This window comes from Electrophorus electricus, chromosome 17 (assembly GCF_041902795.1).
Source record: "Electrophorus electricus isolate QZ-2024a chromosome 17, ASM4190279v1, whole genome shotgun sequence".
Lineage (NCBI taxonomy): Eukaryota > Metazoa > Chordata > Actinopteri > Gymnotiformes > Gymnotidae > Electrophorus > Electrophorus electricus.
In genome coordinates this window covers 8094872-8114029 of record NC_137513.1, presented here as the reverse complement: position 1 = coordinate 8114029, position 19158 = coordinate 8094872, and the positions used below count along the sequence as shown (strand labels likewise).

Below are 19158 nucleotides of genomic sequence, written 5' to 3'. Positions count from 1 at the left end.
AGAGAGAGAGAGAGAGAGAGAGAGAGAGAGAGAGAAAAGCACTCTACCTGTAGTACCACTAAACACCTGCTAGATGGCACTGCTGCTATAAAAGTAGCATGAGTCCGATATGACCCTTGGGTTGAAAGGTTCTTAAAGAAACCTGTTCCATCGTGTATTACTTTTGCAGTTTTTCCCTTTGGGTTTTTTCTGGAAATTCTAAGTAAAATAATGATGACAATAAATCTTCATCAAGCTAATCCCATGTCACTCTTCATGATATTAAACATTTTTTATTCAATTTAATTTGTGATATTATCAAATGACGTTTATAGTACCCTTTTATTTCTTAGATAATCTTAGGTAATATTTTTTCTTGTCTTTTTCATTGCATTCTTCTTAAATTACATTTGAGACATCCAGCCATTGCTAATATAAAACAGGCACGCACACACACACACACACACACACACACACACACACACACACACACAGAGAGAGAGAGAGAGAGAGAGAAAGAGAGCGAGAGAGAGAGATCACATGCACATGCACACACTTTCTCTGTACTCCGTGTTTTTTGTTTCAGATGATGCCATTAATTTAGTCTCATCCCCCAGACTTACTGTCTCCAGCTAAAGGACCGGAGCAGGCGTGTGTGTGCGTGCGTGTGTGGGCAGGTAGGTTGGTGCCGCGGCGTAGCGAGTGTCAGTCGCTTGAATGCACATTAGTACGTGTTCATCTTAGTATGAAAATGAGAATGAAAAAGATGAAAAGGGAGAGACATGCTGAAGGTAGCAGGCCAAAACAGAGAGAACACAGGAGTTAGAGGAAGAGAGCAGGAGAAGACTAACCTTTAGTTTTTATTTAAAATCTATTACATCATTATCTATATTGGTTTGAAGGACCATGTCATTAATTACATTCAATGCATGATTACCTATAATCTCTTGTGTGCCCTTAATAAAACTGGTATCCCTAAATGTCCTTCTTTTATCACTCATATCATCTACTTGTTTCTCTCTCACACACACACACACACACACACACACACACACACACACTCACACACTCTGTCAGGGCTGTTTAGGCTGAAGGAGACATATTACAGACACTACAGGTGTAACCAATCAATGGGCTGGCCACAGACATTTAGGCTGCTCTCATTACCAAGTAACACGAACACACCCATACACACGGAGACAGAGAGTCTGCTTCCATTATCATTACCAAAACACACACGCACACACACCACTTCAAAAACCAGCATCATCATGCTATTCTTGGCATGTGTTTTAAGACAGAAAATCACCTTAAAGGCAGCACTAAATAACTTTGACCAAAGTTACACACACACTGCAAGGGAGATCACTTCGATTTTTTACGTTCCGCATTTCAGAAAAGTGTGTGTGTAACTTTGACCATAACTTTGACCATTTTGTTTCAGTTTTCTGAAATGTGGAACGTAAAAAATCTAAGTGATCTCCCGTGCAGTGTGTGTATGATGTCTCTGAAGCAGACACGGTAGTTTAATTCACCCAAGTATCCATATTGATTAAGGTATTGATCATCATTGATCTTTTACTGGCTGCCTTACTGCCCTTTAGGCTTTATCGATTGTGTTCTTTTTAAAATATTGCAGTCAAACGGCTCAGAGTGCATCCATAAAGGCATAAGAATGTGTTTTCTTGATAAAACATTTAAAGGAACAAATTCAAGCTATTGACAGCGTCTACTCGAGCTCTGGATTGGCTTGTTTTGCCCTCTCTCTAATCTCTTGACCAATCCCACTCTACTGCATACTATAGCAGCTGCTCAATAGACTCCTGATGAGATCCCTGATTGATTATGTTATTGATAAGTATGTGCAAAACCTGCACATCCAATTCATAATTGATTATCAGTATGGATTATCAAACAGCAGGCAGAAGGAGGGTTTGAACCCTTTACCGATAGCTGAATGAAGCACACAGGGAAGGGAGCACAGTTGAGAACAAGTGCAAATTGAAGGAGGGAAAAATAAAAGTGTGTGAAAAGAAGTCACAAACGCAATCAATACCTTTAAAATAGAGAGCCAGAGAAAATCTTAGTGGGAATTATGTTGTGAAGCTACACTGAATCTGTGTCTGAGGCTTTGTTAAATGCAGGTGTGTATATATAAGCAGCTGAGCTTAGAGAGAGAGAGAGAGAGAGAGAGAGAGAGAGAGAGAGAGAGAGAGAGAGAGAGAGAGAGAGAGAGAGAGAGAGAGAGAGCATACGTGATGAATAGGCCACATAAGTTTGATTCCGAAAAACCAAAGAGAACTGTCTCTAACCTTCTAACTGTCTCACTGACTTTCTTCTTACATTACTAGACCACACAAAGGATGAGGGAGAATAAGAAGAGAAGAAATGAAAAGGCAGAACTGAAAACAAAAAACACTTTTTTACACTTTTTGTTTACACACACACACATACAGGCACACTGTGTAAACCTGTCACGTTTTGTCTCCACTCTTCCTGTTTCCCTGTCAGGTCTTCTGTTTACCTCACAGCTCCACCTCGTTTTCAACCTGCTTCTGACCTTCCTGTCAGGACCTCCATGTGCTTCTGTTTACGTCTTAACCCCGCCTGTGTCTATGCCCTGCTTGTCAGTCCTAGTCGTTATTGTTCCCAGGTGTGTGCTCTTACCTGGTCTACCTTGTTGTCTGTGAGATGTAATGTTGTGCTTCTCCGAGTGTTTTTTTCTCTGTTCTCTTTTTCCTCTGTGTTATTATGACTTCCTGTTTGTTTGTTTGCTTTTTACTATGGCTCACCCTCCAAACATCACAAAACCCCAGGTTATAATAAATCTTGTGTGTGATCTGTGAGAACTCTGGTACGTGTGTGCATGCCACATTACCTTTGCCAGGAAAACAACATTGACAGCAACATTCACTCAAGAAAGTCTTTGTAACAAACCTCAAAAACCTAATCTCATTACTGCAGTGCCCCCCCCCCCCCCCCACACAAACACACAAAACAAAATGACAAGACTTTAAAATTCTGTCTGATTTACTACAATCTGGAAGCCTCATTTCACTACAAGCATGCACACACAAGCTCTCTCTCTCTCTCTCTCTCACACACACACAGTCACAGATAAAAGTGTGCATTTATTGTCTCTTTCTGTATAGATAATACTCAATGCTGTGTGCACTCATAAGTACATTACTGTTTAATCACAGTGCTATGTACATGTCACAATTTCATATTCAACATACCTTTTCATAAAAATGTGACAATTCACTATAATACTCTCAAAATAAATAAAAGAAGCAAACATTTGGGGTAATAACATTAAGAATAGTAGTGTTTTGGATGATTGACATGTTTTTCATTTCAAAAATGATAAGAAGCAAACATTTAAAACAGTATTATTATCTTTCCTAGAGTGAGAAACTCTGCTGCTGACCTATAATAATGAACTAATGACTTTTTATTTGATTTGATTTGATTAATCACACCATAAGAACTGACTCGCTAATGACGTCATAATCCTTGAGATACTACACCATCATGTTGGTATGCCCAGTCATTCACTGACAGTTACACTGACAGTTTCAAAGAGCCACTGATTGTGAGCCATCCAATTCCAAATTCCTATTTTCTTCTGAGAACAGCCTAACTAATTTGGCGGCAGTATTTTTGGTTGAAATGCAAATGCACCTGTTTTTCTGGTTATCCCCTACTTATTCTGTTGTAGGATAATGTATGCTAATTATAGGCTAATTATTACCAGAATATATGTTTACATATGCTAGTAAAATATTCTGTCATTTCTTATGGGAAAGAAATATGTGCAGACACTTGAGGAAGCATATACCTGTGTCCACAAAACTATACACTGTTATTATTAATGCCGAAATGTGCCCAGACACAATGTCCAAAGTATCACATCAGAATAACTTGCTGTTGAAGAAACTGTTTAAATTATTTAAAATATGGAAATTTAGCTTGAATATGAATAGAAATATGACCTTAGAAGATATCCTTCCTAGCCTTCACTGTTATTATTGGGTTAGTTAACATTACATAAATTAGTTCAAACTTTCAAAGTTTAGTTCATTAGCTAGCTAACAAGTTATCTAGGCACAAAATAAAATTTCAGATTACTATCAACAGGTTAAGTATACAATATATATGTATATATTCATTATACCTCTCACAACAGAGAAAAGTGCATGTAAGACTAGGGTACCAGTCAAAGGATTGGACACACCTGCCTAAATCTGTCTTTCATAGTCATAAAGCAAAGTAGTTTATGCTTATATTAGTTTGTAAGACTTTTAAGATATAAATTAAAGGTTTACAGAATATATATGACTTCCAAAACACAAGCACACACACAATTAAAAAACACTAATAATTGCCCCAGAAGTGCTCAGCATATGTGAGAACTTCTTCAAGGTACCAAAGGTGGCTGAATAATGAAGTCAGTTAAGAACATCAAGGGAACATCCAAAACTATTTGACTAAAGAGTGGCTACTCTGAAGAATCATATATCTAAAATAGTTCATATTTGTTTAACACAACATGTATTATTTCACTGTTTTGGTGAACTTCACTGTTTTTCTAAAATACAAAGAATATTAAAATTAAACAGAGTAGGTTTGTCCAAACCGGTGACTGGCAGTGTAGTCTTCATTGAATCGTTTCATATTTAGCCACTTTCAACACTTCTGATGTTTGATGAAATCTCCATCCTGTACGTGAAGGCTCATTCGTACACATTGTTTTATTTGCTCTGATATAACTTTGACTAAGTCAGGTCTTCCTAGCCTTGTATTGTGGATGTTTTGTGATAAAGGGACCCAGTCTAAAAGCTTTGCATATGGGTCTGATGATGACTTGTTATGGCCCTGGTTCTTAAAATGACCATTACGATGGCAGGATTGTTATGCTAGGTAATTTTTTCATCTATAACTGAGCAAAGATTTAACCAGAATATCCATGATAGACAGCGAATATATCCATAAGTATTCTAAATAAATGATCGCTTGTGCATCATTCTCACCAAGACACCCTCCCTATAGGAAACTGTAATACCATATCCACATAGGGCACACCGATATGGCAGACCTGCCACTTCTGACAGCTTCACCTTTTGCTAGTACTTTATTTTGGCCTCTGCTGTCTGGATCTTTAAGAGGCCTGTAAATCAGTGGCGGCTGCCTTCTGTTGTGAGGGTGTAATAAAGCCTGTGGTCAGTCATATCCATTCTGCTGGCGTAAACAGTACATTTATGCTGTTTGTGAGTGTGTGTTTTCGTTTAAACTACGCACATGCTCAGTAATAAATTGACATTTTTTGGATTAAGGAGAAAAACGGGAATAGGAGAGCAAAAGAGAGAAAAAGAAAAGAGTGCAGAAGAAAGGGAAAGAGCGAGAGAAAGAGAAGTGTTCAGGTTTCCTTAAATATTCTTGTTGGTCTGTAAAGTGTTTTTCAAGTCTGTTGCCATGGATACAGCAACTAAGTTCATTGTCACCTTGAGGTTGGTCTACCCCAGAATAAACAAACCAGAAACACACTGAAACACATACATGCTCACACATAATAGTTGAATGTTGTGTTTATATTATGAGCGTTTAAACGGGCAGTTGAGGGGAGGTTCACAGAGGGGAGCACTAGGACTTGAAACAGGCAGAGCACGATGCCCCATTCCCAGATTCCAGTTTGGGGGAGACAGTGTCTGGTACCTCCGACTGGATCAGGTCATTCTCATTAGCTAGAATGTGCTTCACTAGACAGTTAGCTGCTTCGTCTATGTTAACATTGTCCTAAAGAGACAGAGACAGAGACAGAGAGAGAGAGAGAGAGTGAGTGATCACAAACAAAATTTTCACACCCATCCTTTCAAACCACAAACTGCAGGAGCTATATTAATTAATCTTTGAATATTCATGACTCGCTCTATCTGCATATTCATTAGACTATGACTCAGCAGGAAGTGTCTGCATGATTTCCTGCTGGTCGTCAGCGCTTCTACATGCAGTTCTTGACAGAAAGAGAGCAACACATGAGAAACTCTGCAAGTGGAATCGTCTGCTGCAAATGTGTTTAAGTAAAAGAGTTTTTATAGCAACACATTAAAGTAAGTGTCCACCTCCATCTGTTTGAATTAAATCATTAAGAGTTTTCGTATTTATTTTTTTGATTGTAAATCCAAGTCTTTAAGAGCCCATTCTCTCTGCTCTCACATGCCTGACCAAGGACACGAATACCTGACTGAGGTCATGAAGGTGTCATTAATGAAGACTGAGACTTTATGTTAACAATATATGAGAACATAAGAGGAAGTAAAAAAGTGAAAATCAAAACTTATGCATGTCTCACTTTCTCACTGTCACAATAATGCAAGCGTCTGTTGGTTCCCACGTGACCTTTAACATTTGACCTCTTACTTTGACATGCCCATGAGAGGAACAGCACCTTCATGTGAGGCTGTAACATCATGCACATTTCATAATAAAATCCCAGATTATGCCTATTAAACTTGTAATAATGTATTTATTGCAATCCTGCTACCAACAAAATCAGTTTGTGTTGTCTTGTTATATTGTGGATCTATTGTGATGGAAGGTGAAGAAAGAAATCAGAAAGAATCATGTTTGGAACATTACTACATCAGCTGAATCAAAATTACTACTCTACTCAAATGTATATTATTACAAGAGCGTTTCTTGAGTCCAGGTCTCGCTACTGCCTTCACCCCTTCTTCACCCCTAAGACACACTATGAAACATGTCGAGGCTGCTGCTGATAATAAAAAAGGATGATTCGGGAGCAAAGTTGTAATCAAATATCCCGCAAATGATTGAAATCACAATAATCATCATCAAACTGCCAACGCTGATGACAAACCATGCTCATCAATAACATCATCTAGCCTGACCTCAAGAGCTTCCCATGACCTCCAGGATTTGACTAATGGTACAATGCGATCATTTACCTTGGCAGAGGTCTCAAACCAGCCGAGGAAGCCATTCTCCCGGCAGAATTGTTCCATCTCGATGCCGTTGTTGGTGAGAACGTCCCTGCCCTGATCACACTTGTTGGCGAGGAGCACAGCCGCCACACGTTTCCCACTGGACGCACCCAGCTTGGTATCCAGGTCCTCCTTCCACTTCATCACCGCCTCAAAGGTGGGCGGCCGTGTTACGTCAAACACAATGAAGGCGCCTGTGGCTTCACGATAGTAGACCCGCGTCATGTTGCCAAAGCGCTCCTGGCCTGCAACCAGCAGACGGAGAGGAGGTCTTTTGGTTTTTTTTGTTTTTTTAAACCTGAATGGTCCAGACTTCTCCCTAGAGGATAATCAGAAAGGACTCTACCACAGCTACAGATGTTGATTTAGAAAAGGTGGTGCTGTCACAGCGTTTAAAGAACAGTTGTGCTGACATAAGCAAAGCCAGAACAGCTCGACAGTATTGGCCCTTGAATTCAGACCCGGTCCAGGTTTTAGTGATAAGTGCACCATTAGTGATTGACCACTGTGTCATCACTGAACAGTGTGTCAAGGCAAGATGATCTTACTCAACTCTAGACATCTGGGGGATCCAGAATACTGTACTGAGAACTTCAGCACTAATAGCAACAATCATGTCTACTGTAAGTTAAACAGAATAACAGCTGGTGACAAGAGAACTCGTCTAGCAAACTTTGCTCAGGGTTTGTTCAGATGCCCTGTGTGTGGTCTCATAGCCTAATAATGTTATAATACTATAATAATCCCTTTGAGGAATACTTCCCTCTAAGGTGCAGTCACTGTTCCTCAGTGGATAGTTATACCTTTTCATCTAATTTAAACTGGTAAGAAGTTTAAGTAGCTTTTAGCGCCGCTCCTATATGAGCATGCGAGGTTACCATGATGCATTATGCTCAGCGAACCTTTGAATAGGACACTCTTTAAGAGAGCAAACACACTCAAGTCTACTTTTTAATAGAGCCAACACACACTCTTTCTCTCATGCTCATTATTCATATAAGATTGAGAATTATATTCATACAGCACATTTTCAGATAGAAGACAAGCACCAGGCTTATACTTGTTTATAAAAAACAAACAAAAGATATTGCCAGAATGCATATTTTCTGGTTTTAGCTGTAAATCTTTATTTGAACGGAATATATTCAACCTCTGTTCTCTGAACTTTGAGCCATAATTTAGATCTCAGACTCACTCTCTGGATTGCACTCGTGAGTCAGTGATGAAAATCTTGAGGAAGCACTTGAGGGGAAAGCAGCATGTCTGGAATAATGGCACAAATCACTATCAGGAGCTATACTGATGAGTAAAAAAAATGTTAAAAACTTTAAATCACTTCACACGTTCAGAGAAGGACATTATATGCCAGGAATTACACTGTCAACCAGCAGTAACAGGGGCCAAAGATGGGCAATGTTCCTTTATTTCTTGCATTCTTGCAGATACTTGTATTGTTATGACACAAATACACAGACTATGCTTGACATAGATTATGCTTGACAATCTAGTCTTATGCAATTTGCATGACACAAGGCAAAGACAAACAAAAATCTCCAATGATTCCAGAAGCAACCTGCAGTTGAAATGTCATACTGATTGTCTTGATTCATGATAGATTAGTGTTAGCTTCTGATAAAGGCAAAAGCCCATGGCTATGCACTTGCATATCTTGTCACATGTAAAACATGTCATAAAACTTCCATTACCAGTAATACTAAACATTTGAGCCAAACAGTGAGACATACTGTCTGACACACTATGTTTATTGCTGTGAAGGTGATCATGCATAGTCAATAATGAGAAGGATGTCATTCCAGTGAAGAATACTTCATCTGTGACATCAAAGACAAAAGTGAAATTTCAAAAGAGTATTATGCTTCCACAAAAGAAAGTGGGTTTGAGAAGGTCATGCTTTTGCTGAGATGATTTTTCTTACCTGTCTGGTATTGTCAATCTCTCTCTCTGACTATGATCAAAGGTAACAGTTAAAGATAAGACTAAAGTGAGAAATGTGAACAAACGGAATGGGCAATAAATGGAGCAGTCCTAAAACAACAGATGTGCGTCCCCAATCATTTATTTAAACAAATTAACTCAAATTATGATACTTTAGTGATTAATGTGTACGAATCTATTTGCTATTGCCGACCGAAAACCTGGTGTAACTCACGACGTAATTTCACTTGGTTTTAATCAGAGGGACAAAACTGTTCCCCCCCATTTAACTTGAAATCTCCCTCACATGAGCGAGACACATGACGTCGCGCACAGCGCTACACGAGCGCGGGGCCTTGGGGTGCAACAGGTTCCCTAAGGCACAAATGCGTGAGGATTCCACAAGATCATCTTCAGTAGGGATAACACAATAACGGAATATTTGTTTGGGTACTTTTATGCTCGACAAGTAACTTAGACACTTTTTTTTTTTTGCCGGTGCTAGATTTCAGGGCTAGAAAACGGCATAAATTCACGTTTTACAGATACGTTTCCATAACAATACAACAGGTGTTGAGCTTTCCGGGGGGGATTTCAAAATATCAAACCCTTCACGAGCTTTACAAATCCGTAGCTATCATTTCAGTTCGAGAGAACGAGTAAGCAGCCCTTTAAAAAAATAATTTAATGGCTTTTGTTCCAGACCAAATTGTTCACAATTCGAAGCAGCCTTTCTTTCTGGTTAAGTTCAACGGACTCCTCCGGGAACAAACTGGCAGTGGGACAAGAGTAGATCAAGTGCTGCTGAGCTACATTCACAATGAGGAATAAAACCCTCATTTTAAACAGCTGCAAAGCTCTGTAAGAGTAAACGTATGCTATAGGTCAAAGTGTCAGAAACATACGAAATGTTGATATAGCGAATTAGACACCATTTTGAGCAAGTTTATCGTTACCTGCGATGTCCCAGAGTTGCAGTCTGACCGTTTCTTGATCCAAGTTCAAAACTTTCAATGCAAAGTCCACGCCGATAGTTGCTCTGTAGTTCGACGAGAAATTTTGGTGAACGTAGCGTTTAATTATGCTGGTTTTACCAACACCTAGGTCCCCAATAACTAGTATCTTGTAAAGGTGTTCTTTTTGGTTGTTTTGCATGGCGGAAGCTAAAAACGGTGCCGTCCTAGGCCTCCTAATATTTGTAAGAGGTAGAAGCAAGGGTTGCACACGTCAAGAGAGGAATTAACGCAGGATTTCGCTAATGGAACGCCCCGCGGCGCCGTGGGGGGAAAGCAAACGGAGACACGAAGCCGCAACTTGTGACTCGCGAGGGAGGCATAAGACCTAGACGAGAAGAGGCGGAGAGGTCGCGCGCTCTTACGACATTCAAACCGCAGGCTCGGTGGGATCTTAAAGTCCTAAAAATCGCAAACTAGTGACGTGCCTGTGCAGACGCTTATAGTGAATTTCATAGCCCAATTCAAGTTCACGACTTTGCTCCGAATGCCTCCCGCTTATATTTTTAGACATGAAGGCTAACAAATGGATGGGGGGGAGAAAGCGAATCCAGTTCCGTTATACAAGACTACCCCTACCTTTTCCAGAAAGAAGAGGCAGACGTTTCAACCCGAGAGCCAAAAGTCAACTCAATACATTAAAAAGCAGCCTTTACAAAAAAAGTGCGTGTGCACACAATTCAAAGTATTTAATCCCTACAATAGTACAAGAGACAACTTGCATAAAATTTAGATTTTATTTATTTTTTCATTTACCATAAAGATGTGAAGTCAAGTGTTTTCTGGTGCAAAACACCAACCACCGTAATCCAAAATGAATATCATGCGAAATCTGCCCAACCAAAAACCCACTACACCTTAAATTTAAAAGCATAGCTTCCAAACATGAGAAAATGAGACTACACTCTCTGGCTAAGCGCTATTAGTCATGGCTTTATCCTGTAGGTATGCTTGAACACTGGAAAAATAAATCCCTTTCCAAATACTGGCCAAAAATTTTTTTAAATCAATCAAAACTGACCACTTACAGAAGGCACTGAGGAGAAAGTGTGGTTTCACAATGGCAACTGGTTGCACCCTCAGACATGACCTGCATCCCCTTAGTTAATGTGCAATTCATTACATGAAGCATTTTAGATCCAGCCATCACCGGTATATATGGGAGCAAAGCAGCCAGTTTTCCCCCCTTTAGCAGGAACACCCTTTTAGCATCTTCCCTTGAATAAGCCAAAAAGCACAGCAGCAGAGGCCTGGCGTTGAACATGCCCTTCAGCAACATTTAGAAAACAATTAAGTGATCAGTAAATAAGAGGTCCGTACGCATTTGCAGTTTCACAGACAAATCTGACCCCCCCCACTGCCCCAGTCTCACAGCTGAGCAACTGGCTTAGCAGCTACAGCAATGCTCTCAATGGCACACTCGTCACTTCCACGGCGGATACGGAAGTAGCCCTCCTCGCCCCAGCCTGCGCCCCAGCTGTTCTTCACAATCCAGTACTTCTGCCCAGTCTTCAGGCACTGCCCATATCCCACTAGCAGCACAGCATGATTGGTCAGCTCGAAGGGGTTGGCGGTGTCGAGAAGGCCTGTGTGGTGGTAGATGCCCTCCTTGTAGTGTTTGAAGTCTGGATAGACCTCAAAGGCCACACCCATTGGGCCATCCCTCACCAGCTCCAGCATCATGGCTGCTTCACTGCAGCCTCCATAGAAGCCACCCACATAGTGGTAGTCGGAAGTGTAGTAACGCATGCACTTGGACGGAATAAGGCATGGCGAGTCACTGCCCGTGTACGGGAAACACTGCTCCTCCACAACACCAAAGTCCTGGATGTATTTACCAATCAGGTAGGGGAATCCACCATCACAACCTGAACAGGCAAAGTTAAGCATATGAGATGGGTTCTACACCGCTTTGCATGTGGCAGTCAAATTCATGCCACAAGTTTCACAGATCAGCAACATTGTGCATAGTATATAAATGTCAGTTATGCAATTATTCTAGTCTGGTTTCAGCCTGCTGGGTTAAACAGCTTCTAATTTGACCTGCCATTACACACAAAGGCTTTTAGACCATTACATCAGAATCAATTTTCACTCAATTCCACATGGGTCTTAAAACCCTGAAAAAGGGCTGCATACCAAGGAATGAGAACAGGACACGGTGTGTACTTTGCAAATTACAGAGAGTGTACCTTGTGAATACTGGGAACAGGAGACAACCTGCTGAGGGCTGAGGACGGGCTGCTGGGTGGTGTTGGTTTGGATTCGGATTCGAGCCTCCAGCATCCCCATTGAAGCAAAGGAGTAGCAGCTGCCACATGATTCTAATGGGGACCAAACAAGGAGTCAAGGACATTCCTTCCTCCCCCACTGACTTGAGCTTGCCATTTACACAGTCAACTAGTCTTGCTATGTAAAAATTCAACTGACAACTAACTTCCTTCAAATCCCACACCCTCCCTTTCCATTCTGGGCCTCTTGAGCAATCAGAAGCAGTCTGGAAAAGCACCAAATGGTCACTCAAGATGTGGTGGCTTTCATAGTACTCACAAGCTCCCTCTGAGTGCAAGAGCTCACTTAACTCCTTAGACAGAAGCACACATCAGGTGTGTACATGTTAGGAACTCTTACCAGAATCATGAAAACTCTTGACCAAGAACAGTGCCACATGAGAAACAAGGGACCCAACACTTGTTTGGAATAGTTTATGTGGAAGAAGCACTTGGTCCTATATAAAGCCTCCTATGGATCTGAAAACCCTGAATAAAGCCTTAATTTAGAGACCACTTCCTGCCATTTAAAATCAAAATACCAGCATTCACAAAAACTGAAAAGGAGTTTGAATAACTGCCAATCCAGGATTTGCTAGATTGAAATTCTGATCTTGCAGGCAGACTTTCTACTGATTGAGATTCTGACCTTGTAGGAGAAATTCAAGGTCCTGGTACATGAGGTTAAATCTACCCTTGCTGGCACCAAACCCTTCAAGCCACCTCCCATCCCACAAGCCCACCCTCATTTGGACAGGTGAAAATGCCACAGTAACCTTTCCAGCAGAGACAGCTCAATCTGGGCATTGCCATTTACGAGGCATAAATCAAGGCATGCAGACACCTTGGTTTCGGACCGGACTGAGGTAGTTGATTCCATTCACATCTCTCCAGTCCCAGTGCTGCGGTAGAGCTGCTGCCATCTTGGCAAGCTCTACATCAACCTGCGCTGGCTTGACACGCCTGCGCAACAGGAAGGTGGAGTTAGTGGAAGAGGGGGAGAAGCCTTCATGAGCTTTAACTTCTGAGCAAAACGGTGCGCACAACTCTGGTCCTAGAAGGCCGAGTACAACAGTTTGGTCATTCATTTTGGCTTACCCTATATACATGCCTAATTCAAGTGTGATATTTGCTAGGTTTAGCAGGTACACAAGAGTAAACTGTAGTTGAGTATTAGTAAAATAAAACCAGATTCAGCTAGGGGCTGTACCAGGGTGTGTGACCCAGCCCACCCCCCTCCTCTGTATGGCAGTGTGTGCATACCTTGGGACACGAGACCCACGACCCCCAGCTCTCTGCATAAGCTCCTGGATAGTGAAAGTCTCATGTTCACTGTAAGCTGTGGCTCTCCATGAGTCCTGCACCAAGTTAATACGCTCCACAAAGTCCATATCATGCTTATAGAGCTGCAAGAACCTGAAAACATGCATAAGGGTCTACAACATTTCCTGTGCAAAAGACATATGCACACCAGTTAGGCTTTGAAAGAAATACTCACAGGCTTTGTGAGAGGCTGAGGAGTGGTCTTGCAATGACTCGGGGAGGTACAGGCTGCACCTTCTTCCCAGTGAAACAGGCCCAGTTGTTTCCTAGGACATCATGCACCCAACCAGGCAATGTTTGATCACAGTAGCTGGTGACCACAGAGCCCTCTTGGGAATACTAGAGGCACAAGGAGTGACCAATTTCAAAAGGTGAACACATTTCAAAGAAATATATGAGCTAGGAATTAATCTCTGAAGCTGCTGGACTTCTGTTCAAGTTACTGGGTGAATATGGCAGAACTGCAAACTCCCCCACCTCAATCACAGCATGAATAAACTTAAGTCAGCTGCGCAGAACTCTAGAAGGTGGGGGAAGAGAGGCAATGCAAAGGCTAAACAACTTGGGTATGGAGTCAGAGTTCTTGCTATAGCGTTTAAAGTAACACCGTTACAGGACAAGCCTACACTAACGCGGAACAGTCAGTTTTACTGCAAGTTAGTTTTCCGTTCCGTGTTTGTCACGAGGAGTCACCCGAAACTGAAAGTAACTATTGTGAAACAACGGTGTGCAACCGTGACATTAAACACCAACCTTGAAAAAGCCGAACCATTTGTAGTCGTTGAGGACCACCTCGAAGCCCTGGTTGTAGATGAGCGTAAAGAATCCGGTATTACCGAAATCATCCGCAGCCAGCGATAAGTGCTCCAAATGAACGGTTACAGTATTCACCGAAGGGCCTGTTGCAACAAGTTTAAACACACAACTCAAAACCCAGTCCAAAGATATCAGATTCAGTGACAAATATTGGGTAAATTTATCCAGCAAGCTACATTATCCCATCCAGCTACTTTAGAACCTTTCACGTTTAAGACAAGAAAAGGTGTCCCAAACAAGCACGTGTTCCGCTTACCGACTGTTGAGCAGTTGATGCTTTTATCCTGCCCGACATTTGAGACCTGAAAAATCCACGTCCCCAAAAGCTCCTCGTATGTACAGTTAGCCGGTGTATCACCGAGTGAGTTGTCAAACCAAAGCGTTAACAAACAGAGCAAGAACACCTTTTCCTTCATCGCGTTTCCTTTCAGTCACTTGTCGGCAGCGTCAAAACTAAAGTCTCGAAAGTCAACGAGATGCAATGATTCCAATTTACAACAAGACTCAAGAGGAGGAGGGAAGAAAGAAAAAAACAAAAAACCCCAAACCCTAGTTAATTAGCCCGCGACTTTCCTCACCTGCAGTCACAAACTTGTGACTCCTATCCCGTGTCGTTAGTCGGCTGATTATGGTGAACTTATCATGTGATCGAAATCATGTGACACGCTGACTTTAAAAAAAAAAAAGCAAATGAATGTTTGTTCAATTGAAGATGTAATCAGTTATCCAATGGCTAGTAAGGAAGTCGTATTGAATTAGTAACTGAATTACGATTCTAATTGAGCAATCATCCAAATTCTCCTAAGTGGTAAAAACTCATTTAGGCGGATATCTTTGTTGAGGTAACGTGTCTGTTGAGCCTTTTAGTAACATGGGTGTGTTCCAGTGCCTATTTATGAAAACCTTTGCTCACAGATCCCTTTTATGCAAAACAGTCTATTTCACAATTAAAAATCAAACCATTAAAAAAATAATCTACTGAAATTGTGCCTGACCTTGTAAGTCCTTAATAATTCTTTATTTTTAGCTGCATATACAGTAAATATGAAATGGCCTAAATAACAAATGTTTAATTTTAAACTTTCCAATAATCCAGTACTCTGGATCTCATCCCATATTTGTGACCATGAGGTAACCATTTAATGTCTTTGTGGACATACCAGTCTGGGTCTCTGCCTGTCTTCATAGCCAGTGTTTAGCTAGGTTGCCCTTTTGATTTTTGCAGTAGCTAGCCTATTTCAAAGCCCATTGGCACATTTGGAGAGAAGCACAGATATCTCAGCCACAAAGTTAAATGTCCAGGGTGAAACTAACTCATACAGCATTAATTTTGAATCTGTCTCAACCACTTTATAGAACCACACTTTCTGAGATTATTTTAGCACTTTGAAAGTGATAAACAGTTCACTGCTATACAGGGCTGAAACTGAACAATGTATGTGAGTATTTGACATTTACACAAAACTAATTGCAATTTATTTACATCTGATCCAGAGTAGACATTTTGGGCCAAGAGTTATTTTAAAACAAAACATTTTTGGAAAAACTTTTTCTAGGAACAACCATATATAACCTTACATATGGCTTACATAACCATGCAAGAAGCTGACGTGATGAACTCCTTGCTGCAGTGCCCATATGAACTCCAGCAAACAACTCCTCCTAGAGGTGAGGTGTGGCCCTTTGGGGTGCCAAATTTGTCTCCCATATCAGCTCGTATTTTTATTTTGCAGGTAAATTAAGCCCCTTTCTCATCCATCTTCTGTGTGTGTGTGTGTGTGTGTGTGTGTGTGTGTGTGGTCAGGAGACTGAGGAGGTGGGAGACGAATAAAACGATAAACAGCAGGCACTTCAGAGAAGCATACTGATGATTCAGTCAGACAGCACACCTGTGTGGGCACACACATGCGCACACACATAGCTATTCTAGACTGAATCCAAATGCCCTCCATGAGAAAATATTCGTTCCACACCATGTGTGTTGAAAGAAATAGGTTGATTTTTTTTTACTACAGTAGTTGACCACACAGGTAAACACATCTGGTTGCTTGTCTTCATCAAGATCAGTAGGGAAGGCATACTTTACTTGTGAAATCAAACAATTTACATGTCTTGGTTGTGTGGTGCTCATAAAATGTATTCGTGCACACTGGGGCCAGTTCATTGTGTCAGTCTATATGATTTTGGCATCTAATTTCTAGAAAATACTGCAAAGTTTCACTAAATTCAGTGGCTGTTTTGGGAATGTGTTTTCATATAGAAAATAAATTCATATCAAATACATTTTGAGCATGACACTGCAAGAGATGTCTACTTTCTTCCCATTAGGCAAAGCCTTCCCAATTCATTAACCAGTCACCATGGAGTAAGGAAAGACACTTAGATTCATGTGAAGAAGATGTGCAATTTTCATGGCGACCATGACTCACTCTCTCTGCAGTCCAAAGCCCACAATAATCACACCACAGGGCAGAATGCACAGGAATTAGTCATGAGGTGTATTTTTATTGCATATTATTATACACTGTGTGTATGTTTGTGTGTGTGTGTGTAGTGTGTTAATACATGCATATGTGTGTCTGAGATAAAAAGAGAGTGTGAGCAAGAGAGACCCATTTTAAATGATTTCATGTTCTATTTTAGATTCTTTTATGTTTCCTATATTTATGGATATGAAATACCTTTTGATTGAATTAAATGGTGATAAAGATGATTTGATATGAATGGTGAAAGCACAAGGTTAGATTGGTAAGGCAGGATGTAAAAGTTTTGAGTGATTAAACTTAAGGTGTTTATCTATTTAGCTCATATGAGAAGGGCTACTTAATCTGCCACAGTTTATATCTACCAGGCAAATATACATGTGACGTGGACGGCATAGAAGGCGCAAGAGGCGAGGTTTCAGTAGGGTAGCCTTTACTGTCCATGACAAAAAGGAACCTAAAGAAATCCAAACGAAAGGAGAAGTCAGCATGCCAATGGCGTTTGGCAGTCACTCTACCCCACTAACGCGCAGCGCTGAATTCAGATACCTGTGGGCTTAAATAAAAGGGAAAAAAAAGCAACAGGTGTGTTGTGTTAATAATCAGGTGATAGTGAGCGGCGCAGGTGTGTAGTGCGAGCCTGAGCAGGAGTGGGCGTGTCCCTCCTGCTGGATGACTGGCCTACCTTGACAATACACATATATGAACCAACCAATGGACTGTGTGTATAACCTGTCTGTAATGAACTGGCTGCTGCCTATGGTCTCTGCTAGTGAAGATATTTCAGGCTGGAACTCTGAACACGCCATACAGCAACACACAATAGTCTGAGTGTAGAGGTGTGGGGGCGACCGGAGTCGACAGGCTCTCTGCATGCTCATGTGAGTGAGCAACTGAGTGTGTGTATGTGTGTATATATGATGCATGCATTTCTGTTGTGTATGTGTATGTGTATGTGGGTCTTGGTGGGGGCTGGTGATTTGTGTAAGCTCAGTCTCTCTTGCATATGTGTGTGTTTTGCTAGTGAGTGAGCAACTGAGTGTGTGTATGAGTGTAAAGGAGTGCAAGAGGGTCTAATGTGACTAGTATGACCTACACACATTTCCGTTTTGTGTGTGTGTGTGTGTGTGTGTGTGTGTGTGTGTGTGTGTGTGTGTTTAGAGGGGTGGGGGCAGGTGACTCATGAAGCTTGGTCTCCAATTTGCATGTGTGAGTTTGTGTGTCATGTGTGAGTGTGCCTGTGCTACATGTGATTGTGTGTGTGTGTGTGTGTGTGTGTGTGTGTGTGTGTGTGTGTGTGTGTGTGTGTGTGTGTGTGTGTGTGTGTGTGTGTGTGTGTGCGCGCGTGTGTGTATTTGATGATGATGATGGAGTTTTTTTTATACTGTGTGTTGTTAAATTGTCAGATGGCACACTTATGTAATTAGTGTGGGCGAAAGTGATGTATGGTAGGGTCTCCAACACACACACACACACACACACACACACACACACACACACACACACACACACACACACACACACACACACACACATACAAATATACACAGACACACTCTGCCCACTCCAGTATGAATGCCGAACAATTACAGGCTTTGGTAAAGTACCATGGGGTACTTTCTCAGCCAAATAACTTCACACAAAATTGTGCTGTCCAAGAGCAAACAAGATAAGGGATACTCATACTGTACACCCTTACTTCTATCTTATTACAGCCAATTAACCAGGAAATACTGCTTTGTAAAATGTCCCCTGCTGTCTCAGAAACACAGGGGACATTACTTCTGGTTAATGGGACTGATCGTGAGGTTCTGATAACTACAGATTGCTACAAGCTATTTAATTGACATCTGTCAGGTTTTATTTTTGACATCTGTCAGGTTTTCATGGCTGTTGTGGTTTGTCACACTAGGCAGTAGGTGAGCCCAGTGTATTTCATAACATTTGTTTTTCTCTTTGGCCAGTTATACATGGTGGTTAAAGAACTACTGGGAAAAAAACAAATAGAACCACAAATGTTAGTTTGAGAGATTTCATTTTCTACAGCTTTTTAAAATTTATTTACTTTACTGGTTGGCTGCCACCTGTGATGTTACTTGTGTTTACTCACTAAAATAATATCAGAAAAAAGAATAGAAGGTACTTTATGAGAATTTATGCGCTAATCCAGTGGTATTCAAATCTAGACCTCAAATCTAAATCCTGTCCTGGATTTGGTAATTCCGTGTAGTTGATTAAATGATTGATGCAACTGGTTGGCCATTTTTTCATCATAGCTGACTCCGAGGTAAAGGGAGGGGAACCTGTGGGACCTGGACTTTGAGGAATGTGATTT

General features: G+C 41.1%; 2 protein-coding genes across 2 annotated transcripts; both read right to left on the bottom strand.

Annotated features, from left to right (window-relative positions):
* Nucleotides 1–3019: 3019 nt before the first annotated feature.
* rab38a (RAB38a, member RAS oncogene family) lies at nucleotides 3020–10329 on the bottom strand. The gene is made up of 3 exons (XM_027012140.3): nucleotides 9875–10329; nucleotides 6948–7228; nucleotides 3020–5775 (listed from the first exon to the last, which is right to left on the bottom strand). The coding sequence occupies exons 1-3, from the start codon at nucleotides 10071–10073 to the stop codon at nucleotides 5623–5625; spliced, it is 633 nt and encodes a 210-aa protein (XP_026867941.2). The 5' UTR covers nucleotides 10074–10329; the 3' UTR covers nucleotides 3020–5622.
* Nucleotides 10330–10654: 325 nt separating this feature from the next.
* ctsc (cathepsin C) lies at nucleotides 10655–14968 on the bottom strand. Its single transcript, XM_027012185.3, has 7 exons — nucleotides 14597–14968; nucleotides 14278–14423; nucleotides 13700–13863; nucleotides 13465–13617; nucleotides 13046–13164; nucleotides 12124–12255; nucleotides 10655–11799 (listed from the first exon to the last, which is right to left on the bottom strand). Exons 1-7 carry the CDS (start codon nucleotides 14754–14756, stop codon nucleotides 11300–11302), a joined length of 1374 nt encoding a protein of 457 aa, XP_026867986.2. The 5' UTR covers nucleotides 14757–14968; the 3' UTR covers nucleotides 10655–11299.
* Nucleotides 14969–19158: the final 4190 nt, after the last annotated feature.